We start from the raw sequence: 11,446 nt of genomic DNA, 5'->3' as shown, positions 1-11,446 counted from the left end.
ATTACCCGAATTACACACTGAATGTCATTTCCCAAACGAAAGGGTGATTGTATAGTACAATACTGACATCTATTGGGGAACAATAAAATAAATCCTATCTGATCGTGAAAAATAACAAAACTACCTGCAGCACTAGACGAATAAGGTATACTTCTTTACTATTAAAGGCATAAGAGCTATAAATCCTATTAGTCCATTGACTAATTGTACTTACCTGGGTAAACTAAGGACCTGTATGTCACATTATGAAAATTGACTTCTCCTCAGATAAATTGTCTAACTCTATGAGAATAAAGGAGTAATGGTAGAAACAGTGATTGTGCCCCAACCATAGCAGTATATTTGACTATCATTATCTGAGTAAACGAAAAACCACACTACTACACAATTTACTTATATCCTAGGAAAAAGCATTAAATATTTGATTCAAGAATTACTATGCTATAGAGAAGTCTATCACTAAAGCCCACAATTTACTTGTTATCCATCTATTCCTATTGAGGATTTACTTAATAAAGGCAACAATCTTCACAGCAGACAATAATTTTAATAGTTTTTGTCTTTGTTTGTTTGTAATATATTTTAATAACTTCAAATAAAAGTTACATTTTAATATTCTAGCTCTAAACTCCACCGAGGAGTCTCATTTAAGTCCATATCCTATCTAATTCTTTCGCAGGAATGTGAGTGCTGTTTAGATGTACAATTTTTGTCAGTATAATACTGACTTGCTATAGTTGAAAAATGAAAGTACATAGCACCCCACTTTTCTCTTTATTATATAACCCAGCCATAAGACTAAGCTGGTTTATTGAGAGGTAATACAATTCCTGTATCACCACAATAGTAGTGCCTTAGTACACCCTTCTTTCTCGTTGTCTCCAATTGTATTCATTCTCTTTGTATCTTTATTTGAAATGCAAGAATGTAATTTTAGATTCCGGACCATTTTTTGCGAACAACCTGGGTTGTCCTTGCTGATTGTTGGATAAATTAATCAACCAATAAAAAAGTGCTGTCCAGAGTACTGAAACAAAAAGCTTAACAATTAGATGCCTTCTTTTTCAAATAATGATAGCAAGAGAACTAGGAAAAATGATAATATGAGTAAATTGGAAAGTTGCTTAAAATTGCATGCTCTTTCAGAATTCCAAAATAATTAATTTTTGAACAGTGTCCCTTTAAGGATATTTTGAGTTCATGTCCCTTTAAGGAGACATTTCCCAATAATGCTTGAAAGATCATAAACCTATGCACCTTCCTTTCTCAAACTTAGTATAACATGTGACTAAAGCATATTTAGATTACCTTCTGGATTGTTTTCACCACTGTGAATGAAATATATATTCTAATGGCTATATTTCGCTGTCTTCAGCTTAGAGGGACATTAAGCTATATGTTCTTTATGTATTTTGATGGCTAATAGAATATTAAAACAACTTCTTATTTAGTTTTATTCTCTCATTAGCTTTTAAGTATATATATTCTTGGATTAAAAACATAGCTACATAGGCTATTTTGATGCTGATTGTTGGTTGCACATAGATGCCTTATGTCATTGTCTAAGACATGTGCATTGATATACCTTTTTCAAAGTATATTTAAAGACTGAATTTAATTAAATAGTACATTCAAAATATTTAATAAATTATTTTGTATTGTTTAAAATTCAATACACAATATATTTTTGGAATGTCCTTTTAAGGAAACCATTAGGAATATGTTGATTTAACATTGTAGAAAGAAACTAAAGGGGAATGAAAATACATATAGATATGTGATGTCTAACCAAGAGGTAAGCTAAAAAATTATGTGAAATTATATTACAAACTAGCTAGAGTTAAATGACCCTTTAAATGACTCCACTAGAACAGAAAATCTATCAATATGGCATCCAATAACTAGCTTGTGCGAAATATGAAGTTGGTATAATTTGCTGAAAAGCATACCTAGGTAGGATCATGAACTGTGAGTTAGCTTCTGATTGATGGCTGCACATATATGTCTACTGTCATTGGCTTACCAATGTGTTCAGCTTCTTCGTAGTAGTGTATTTCTGCTCCTTCAATAAAGCCTCAGGTACTTTTGCACTTGGAGAGGAACATAGGCCAGCCTCCTCCCCACCAACTATGGACCCTGGGGATTCTGTGTTTTGGGAGGTGGGTGCCAAGGGAACATTTGAAGTACTTTTACCCTGGATGCAGGTTTACCTATTTCCCCGAATTCCCAGAGACTCTGAGAACTGGAGGGCCCTGATATAGAGTTGGGGTTCCTGTGTTTTGTTGGAGTATAAGGTGACAGCCCAAACCAGCATTGCCTGCTCCACATTTTTGAGCTGATTGCAACCTCCTGCTCTAAAGCTGGGACCTCCTGCTGTTATGAGTCTGCATATCTTGTCTAGGTCTGAAGTGTCTGTTATTGTTTGAGTCATCCATTGTCCTTTTGTAAGTCAGGATGTGATTAGAGTCTTGTTTAACTAACCATTGTCTGAGGTTTGTCTCATTGTATAATATTTGTTTCTATTGTTTATGTGGAAATGTATAAAAGCTATGTTTTTTGTAAAGCAGTTCCTATTTTGATCCTCAAGCATTCAGTCCCGGCTAATGTTTTTGGGTAGCTATAACAACTTGCAGTGGTCACTATTCTAATAACGGCAAGTATCCAGTGGAGGTTCATTGATTGGCATTTGACTGGAGGAAGCTGGCATTAGCGGCTATACTCAGTTTGGGGTACCGAGATCCGCTACAATTGTCTGACAGCTGTGGGATCTGCTTCCTCCTTACAGAGCAGTTCCAAACCACCAGTGGGACCTCGATGGAAAGGGAGGCTAAATTCCAGTAGAGATTGCAGGCAGCTCTGGCCCAGTTCAATGGCCCTGTCTTGGCAGAGGGCGGACTGGACTGGAAGGATATGGTTCTATGGAAACTCTGGTACGAGGCTCTCCAGTTTGAACAGGGCTACCAGGGGAAGTCACTTCCTACTCCAGAGCAGCAATACTGGCACCAGATGGATCTATGAATGCTGTGTCTGGGAAAGCAGCCCTAGGAGGAATGGATGACCGAATTGGAGAGGTTAGTCCAGACAGAGATGCAGGTCGATGAAGGGTAGCAGGCACTGCAGTGGTATGCGGACCAGGTGTGTCTGGAGATGAAGTAGGATGATCCTACAGAGGGCTATGACTTAGGTAGCCCTGGATTGCTATTTAAAAGTCTCACACCGAACCCACACTGCGGGAGTATGACAGAGTGGTGTCAGGAGGACATACTGGAACACTGAGAGCTGAGGGTGAACCTTACAGAAGTACCCGGGCTGAGGAACGATCTTGATTACCTAGCTGCCCATGAATGAGAGCTAGAAAAGGCATATCAAAGCCTGTTAGATCTAATTAAGTGGCATGCCTCAGAGTCTGCAGAAGGCTTTGGTGCAGCAATCAGGAATTTATTGGACTTTTCCTCAGAGGAGTGGCAACCGGGAATGAACTACCAAGAGCTGCTGGACCACGGTCAGTAGCCTGGCCCAAAGCTTATGGTCTTGGACAAGGGAGCCACACCAGCAGAAGCACTGGCAACAGGACAGAACACTGATGACCTCTGCCCTGCACCTGTGACATCTCTGGGGTCCCAAGGAGAGGATGTAGTTGACCTATCTCCCCAGCCCTAGGCTCAAGAGATTGATTATTTAATAGACTTTTCCTCTTAGGAGGGACAGACCGGTGAGCCTCCAGCAGAAGAGATGGCAACAGGGCAGATCACCGCTGGCCTCTGCCCAGCACCTGCAGCAGCTCCGGGAAGCCAGGGAGAGGAGGTATTTGACCTCTCTCCACAGTGGTAGAGCCAGTTCCAGGGACAGAAGGTAGCTGACCTCTCTCCCCAGCTGCAGAGTGGTTTCCAGGGAGAGGAGGTAGTTGACTTCTCTCCCCAGCAGCAGATTAAGTTCCAGGGTGAGGAGGTAGCCAACCTCTCTCCCCATCAGCAGAGCTAGTTCCATTGAGAGGAGGTAACTGACCTCTCTCCTAAGAGGTAGAGTAGTTTCCAGGGAAAGAATGTAGCCAGAACTCTCCCCAGCAAGAAATCAGATCCCAAGTAGAGGAGGTAGTCAAACTCTCTCCACAGCAGAACAGGTTCCAGGGAGAGGGGGTAAATATTCTTACTCCCCAATGGTATTGGCCAACAATAAAAATGGAGGAGAGTTTGGGGCTGAGCCATCCGACTAACTCAGGCCCATACTAGTGGGAGGTCTGGTACCTGGTTAGTCTACCCCTGGGGGGGGGAAATGTAATGGAAGCCTCTGTTACTTTTGTACTTGGAAAGGACTGCAGGCCAGCCTCCTCCCCACTGACTATGGACCCTGGAACTTGAGGGGATACTGTGTTTTAGGAGGCGGGTGCCCAGGGGACATTTGAAGTATTTTTACCCTGGATTCAGGTTTACCCATTTCTCCGAATTCCAAGAGACTCTGAGAACTGGAGGGCCCTGATACAGAGTTTGGGCCCCTGTGTTTTGTTGGAGTATAAAATGACAGGCAAACCAGCATTGTCTGCTCCAACCCCCCCCCCCTAGACTCAGACTTAGAATGTTTGAGCTGGTTACAACCTCCTGCTCTAATGTTGGGACCTCCTGCGGTTATGTGTCTGCATATCTAGTCTAGGTGTGAAGTGCCTTTCTGTTATAGTTTGAGTCATTCATTGTCCTTTTGTAAGTTAGGATGTGATTAGAGTCTTGTTTAGCTAACCATTGTGTGATGTTTGTCTTATTGTATAATATTTGTTTCTATTGATCATGTGGTGACTACCCCCCTTTGTTGGAAATGTATAAAAGCTGTGTTTGTTGTGCAATAAAGCATTTCCTATTTTGAACCTCAAGCATTCAGTCTCGGCTAATGTTCTTGGGGGTAGTTATAACAACTTGCAGTGGCTGTTATCCTAATAGCGGCAGGTATCCAGTGGAGGTTCACTGATTTGCATTCGGCAGGAGGAAGCTGCCTTTAGCGGGTATACTCAGTCTGGGGTATCGAGACCCACTACAGTATGGTCTTGCCATTGTCTCAAAACTCACACTGTGACAAGGTGACATCACTATTGCTAATAGGTTAATTTTTGGGTCAAATAAACAAATGCAATAAAAGTAAGACTCCTTAAAATATGTAAGACAATATTTGATGAATAAATAATCAATTAATAGAATTACTATTTATTAGACGTTTCAGAGCTGACTTCACATCTTTATTTTTTAAGCTGTATATCAGCGGATTTAAAATAGGTACGGCAGCTGTGTTAATTAGTGAGAAAAGCTTACTTGATGCTAACATATCTTTTGATATTGGTCGTAAGTATTGGCAGTAGAGTGATATATAGAGAAGAACAACAATGGTAAGATGTGAGGAACATGTATAAAAGGCTTTACGTCTTCCAATACTAGAGCGGATCCTCAATATGGTGGCAATAATGAATACATAAGAGATAAAGGTGAGCATAAATGGTGTGAGACTCAGAACTAATATACCCTCAGTAAATATGACTATTTTCAAAACTGAGATGTCACTGCATGAGAGTGTCATTACTGGAACAATGTCACAGAAGAAGTGATTAATTATATTTGAGGAATAACAAGAAATGTCTAAGAGTAAGACAAGGTAAGGTGAAAGCTCTACAAAACCCAAAACCCAACAAGCAAAAGCTAATATAAGACAAACTCTATTTCTCATTACCATTGGATATTGTAATGGGTTACAGATAGCCACATACCGATCATAACTCATGGCTGTTAATAACAATAGCTCATCAGTTGTCAATGATGTAAACTCATACACCTGTGTTATACAGGCAAGGTGTGATATAGTATTATCTCCAGATATGAAGCTTAGAAGTAACTTATGTAGACTTATGGTGGTGCAGGACATATCTAGAAGGGACAGGTTGCCCAAGAAGAAATACATAGGAGTGTGTAGCTGACGATCCAAGCAAACAAGCAAAAGAATGGTCAAATTTCCACCAAGAGTGAAGAAATAAATGAGAAGGACAAGGAGAAAGATTGGAACCTGCAGTTTAGGTACATCTGAGATCCCTGTGATGATGAAGAATGATACCATGGAATGATTTGTCTGCGCCATATTTTAGATATATTTGGACACTACAAAGAGAACAAAAAGATATATATTGTGAATTAGTATCTCCATAAATATACTGTTTATGGGAAATGAAACCCAAATGTTTTCTTTCATGATTCAGAAATACTGTAGCTATTTTAAGCAACTTTCCATTTTATTCTATTATGAAATTTTTATTAAAGGGACAGTCAACACCAGAATTTTTGTTGTTTAAAAAGAAAGATACGCCCTTTATTATCCATTCCCCAGTTTTCCATAACCAACATTGTTATAGAAATACACGTTTTACCTCTGTGATTACCTTGTATCTATGCTTCTGCAAACTGCCCCCTTATTTTAGTTCTTTTGACAGACTTGCATTTTAGCCAATCAGTGTTCACTCCTGGGTAACCTCACGTGCATGAGCTCAATGTTATCTATATGAAACGCATGAACTAATGCCCTCTAGTGGTCAAAATGCATTCAGATTATAGCCAGTCTTCAAGGTCTATGAACCTCCAAGGTTTAGCTTTCAACTAAGATAAAAGTAAATTGGAAAGTTATTTAAAATTACATTCCCTATTAAAATAATGAAAGATTTTTTGGACTTGACTGTCCCTTTAATTCTCTTGGTATCCTTTACAATAATAAATTATATAGTAAAAGGTCATAATACAATTAGGTACAATATGTGACAATATAGTATTCAAACAAAGTGAAAATATATATAATAAAAACTGAACCACCATATAACCAGAAAATGGAATACTTAAATTGTTAGCTAACACAGGTCCTTGGGCTGATTTATCAAGCTCAGTGGATCATGTCCGACAGACATCCCTGAATGCCAACAGCATACGCTGTCAGCATTTAACATTGCCGACAGCTGGCATTTAACATTGCACAAGCAGTTCTGCAGATCCGCGGCCAATCAGCCGCTAGCAGGAGGTGTCAATCAACCGGGCGGATTGATGTCCACAGCCTCAGAGGAAGCGGACAAGTTAAGGAGCAGCAGTCTATAGACCGTTACTTCTTTACTGCTGTTTCCGGCGAGCCTGAAGGCTCGCATGGAAACAGCTACCCATATGTTTTAAACATCAGTAAGCTGTATTCATTGTAGTCTCCAAGATATCCTCAAAGAGAAAAGAGCAAGACTCATAGGGCAATAAGGTAGGTAATAGTATAAGGACTTTGGTTGCAGGAATACTCACATACTTCAGTGCTACATTCCAGCTCTGAGAAAATCAAACATGAAAATCAATCCTATGGCACGGTACAGGAACTGATTTGATGGTATTTAATTAAAATTCAATAAAATACATCATCAAATATTAAGAAGGTATAGCGAACACTCAGGGATAAGCACAAACTTTTAGTCTGTCGAAAACAATTCCTCTCCCCTCTCTGGAATTGTTTTCAACACACTGCGGCAGTGAGTTTATTTGGATTTGCAAAGTAACCTGAGAACCACTGTTTGTCTATATGTTTGTGCTTATCCCTGAGTGTTTGTGATATCTTCTTAATATTTGATGATGTGTGCATTTAACATTTTATAAAATAAATCATTTACATCAGTTCCTGTACCGTGCCGTAGGATTGATTTTCATGTTAGATTTTCTTAGAGCTGGAACGTAGCTCTGAAGTATGTGAGTATTCCTGCAACCAAAGTCCTTATACCGTTATTTACCTTATTGCCCTATGAGTCTTGCTTTTTTCTCTTGGCATCCTTTGTTGAAGAAGTACCAATGCACTACTGGGAGCTAGCTGAACACACAAGAGGCATATATGTGCAGCTACCAATCAGATACTAGCTGCCAGTACTGCATTTCTGCTCTTGAGCCTACTCAGATATGTTTTTGACCAAGGACACCAAGAAAATAAAGCAAATTAGATAAAAGTCAATTGGAAGTTATTTGAATGCATTCTCTAACTGAATCATGAAAGTTTTTTTTTTTACCGCTGTCCCTTTAATGTAAAATTATTATTGAACAGTAATCTATAGTTAATACCATATTAATTGATAAGCAATATATATTCTGATCAACAATATAGCCAAACAGTATGTTTTCTAAATTAAATCTCTTATTACAACTCTCTGTATATATTTTTTTTGTTTGTTCAGTTACACAAGTTCTGTGCATAGTTATTCTGTGTATTGAGAAAAAGGAAGCGCTGAGTCTCTCAGTAAGTCCAAACAAATTTATTTACAAACAGGCTTCTTCAAAAGACACTGGGTAAGCTCCAACTGACGCGTTTTGGGCATGCGTACATGCGCTTCATCAGAGATACTACTGGAGTTGTAAATGGAACAAATAAAATCTGGATGTTTTAAATTGATTTAGGTGTGAATAAGGAACCATTGCTTGTTTATCTCCACACAGCAATAGTGCATGCTAGTAAACCAGTGGCAGACTTACTCAACAAAGGGCCCTAGTGCAATTTGTTTTTTGGGCCCCCAAAGGTAACTCAATAGTAAGCAATAGTAATAATATACATGCAGAGTGACTTCCGGTGGGCAGGCCAAGAATGAAAGCTCGAAGTGAGAGTTCTGAGCGATGAAGCTCTAACCACAACCGCAGACCCTAGGCCTAACTAAGCCGGGTTACCTACCCCCCTCCAACACGCTTGTTACCACATAAGGGTTGCTGGCAGCAGTGATCTGACTGCGGATACGGTGCTGGAGTGGTGAGAGACCGACAAATGGATGTGAGTGTGAAAAAGCTCTCCCCAGAAGCCAATCTCGGCTATTTTTTGCCCAGTAGCGAGTGCACTGATTTCTTTTTTTTGTTCTGGTTCTAAGACCTATGAGTGCCCAAATGAGACCTGCTAAAAGTGCTATAAAGAGGATCGGAAGGCTCAACAAAAAAGATAAGTACTGTAACTAAAACTTAATTTTATCTCTGGTTCATGACTTAGAACAGATTATCTTAAGGGATAATATTGTAAGCTAAAGGGCTAGTAAGACTGGGCTAAGGAGGTCAGGATGAACATAGCTGGATGGACAACAGGAAAATTAATCTCTCTTTAATATACCCCAGTGAAGAAGCCTATAGCAAAGTTATAACGAGTGAATAAGCAAAATTTGGAATATACTGTCTACGAGGATAAAGGAAAGAGGGAAAAGAGATCTATAACAGCTGGCAATAATATAAAAGTATCTGCAAAAATTGTGGTTGGCTTGATGGAACGGTAATATTTCTCTCTCTTTCCTTCTGTCTTTTCTGCATGGTTTGTAAGTCTGGGATGCTGTGTTTGTTAAATGGCAAATCAATTGTTAAACTGTTATGCAAGCTTTACAGAGCATAGCCCAGTGAAGAGGCCTGCAGAGTCCTAAAATTTAAAGGAAAAAAAAAGAGAAAGAGAGAAAAAAAAGAAGGGGAATTGTGTTGATTGTGAAGCTACATTTTGGAGATAATATTTCTGTGTATGAATTTGCTATAAATGAGTGCAAGGTAACCGAGTCTGGGCTTGTGAACAGGATGTATGTCTATTTTAATAAGTAAAGGCAAGTTTGTTTTCATCCCAGTGAAGAACCTGTACTCTCTGGGCTGGGCTACTATAAAATTTGGTCTTGAAATGGAAAGTTAAAGAAAAAAAAACAACAACAAAAAAACTCTCCAATAAATCCGGAGGACTTTTTTGTAATTTACTTGGCACATGAGAGTATGCTTATTTCACCTTTTGTATGCGAACAAAGCTATATAAGGCTACCAAGGCAAAAGTGTATGGTCTATAAGTCTGGGAGGTGTTATTCATAGCACGCTGGACGGTAAAATGGTGGGGGAAGCTATATAGTGCATAGACCAGTGAAGATGCCTGCAAGTTGGTAAAAGGAAAACTGTGCTGCCTGTGATTCTTTTGATTTCGATACTGGCAAATCTTTCCCTATTCTAATAAAAATGTGTGTTTAACTAATCATATGTTGGATATTTTAAAGAAAAGCTTGATATTGCTTACCCTAAGAATTTTCCTTGGAAAGGTTTACATTTCTGGATAAGGAAATGTTTTGAGGAAAAGATAATATATTCTGTGAAAAGATGTATAAGGGAATAAAGGGAGAGAAAGGAGAACAGAGAGGGGGTAGAAAGGAAAAGAAGGGAAAGAGAAAAAGAAGGGGAAAAAAATCAAGGAGAAGAATAGACCAAATATTTTGCATAGGGCAAGAGGACTAACATGTAATACTGCACTTTTAGGCCTAGATTTAGAGTTCGGCGGTAGCCGTCAAAACCAGCGTTAGAGGCTCCTAACGCTGGTTTTGGGCGCCCGCTGGTTTTTGGAGTCAGTGATTAAAGGGTCTAACGCTCACTTTTCAGCCGCGACTTTTCCATACCGCAGATCCCCCTACGCCATTTGCGTAGCCTATCTTTTCAATGGGATCTTTCTAACGCTGGTATTTAGAGTCGTTTCTGCAGTGAGCGTTAGAGCTCTAACGACAAGATTCCAGCCGCCTGAAAATAGCAGGAGTTAAGAGCTTTCTGGCTAACGCCGGTTTATAAAGCTCTTAACTACTGTACCCTAAAGTACACTAACACCCATAAACTACCTATGTACCCCTAAACCGAGGTCCCCCCACATCGCCGCCACTCGATTAAAATTTTTAACCCCTAATCTGCCGACCGCCACCTACGTTATACTTATGTACCCCTAATCTGCTGCCCCTAACCCCGCCGACCCCTGTATTATATTTATTAACCCCTAACCTGCCCCCCACAATGTCGCCGCAAGCTACTTAAAATAATTAACCCCTAACCCGCCTCACTAACCCTATCATAAATAGTATTAACCCCTAATCTGCCCTCCCTAACATCGCCGACACCTAACTTCAATTATTAACCCCTAATCTGACGACCGGAGCTCACCGCTATTCTAATAAATGTATTAACCCCTAAAGCTAAGTCTAACCCTAACACTAACACCCCCCTAAGTTAAATATAATTTTTATCTAACGAAATAAATTAACTCTTATTAAATAAATTATTCCTATTTAAAGCTAAATACTTACCTGTAAAATAAATCCTAATATAGCTACAATATAAATTATAATTATATTATAGCTATTTTAGGATTAATATTTATTTTACAGGTAACTTTGTAATTATTTTAACCAGGTACAATAGCTATTAAATAGTTAAGAACTATTTAATAGTTACCTAGTTAAAATAATAACAAATTTACCTGTAAAATAAATCCTAACCTAAGATATAATTAAACCTAACACTACCCTATCAATAAAATAATTAAATAAACTACCTACAATTACCTACAATTAACCTAACACTACACTATCAATAAATTAATTAAACACAATTGCTACAAATAAATACAATTAAATAAACTAGCTAAAGTACAAAAAATAAAAAAG

At 38.8% G+C, this 11,446-nt stretch overlaps 1 protein-coding gene across 1 annotated transcript; it reads right to left on the bottom strand.

Annotated features, from left to right (window-relative positions):
- Window positions 1-5,169: 5,169 nt before the first annotated feature.
- Window positions 5,170-6,108, bottom strand: LOC128636507 (olfactory receptor 5V1-like). Its single transcript, XM_053689512.1, has one exon. It carries the CDS (start codon window positions 6,106-6,108, stop codon window positions 5,170-5,172), a length of 939 nt encoding a protein of 312 aa, XP_053545487.1.
- Window positions 6,109-11,446: the final 5,338 nt, after the last annotated feature.

Source organism: Bombina bombina, chromosome 7 (assembly GCF_027579735.1).
Source record: "Bombina bombina isolate aBomBom1 chromosome 7, aBomBom1.pri, whole genome shotgun sequence".
Taxonomy (NCBI): Eukaryota; Metazoa; Chordata; class Amphibia; order Anura; family Bombinatoridae; genus Bombina; species Bombina bombina.
This window is presented reverse-complemented; position numbering and strand designations above follow the sequence as displayed.

Excerpts from the sequence above, each read along its gene's own strand:
- LOC128636507 (XM_053689512.1), bottom strand. The coding sequence starts at position 6,108 with ATGGCGCAGACAAATCATTCCATGGTATCATTCTTCATCATCACAGGG.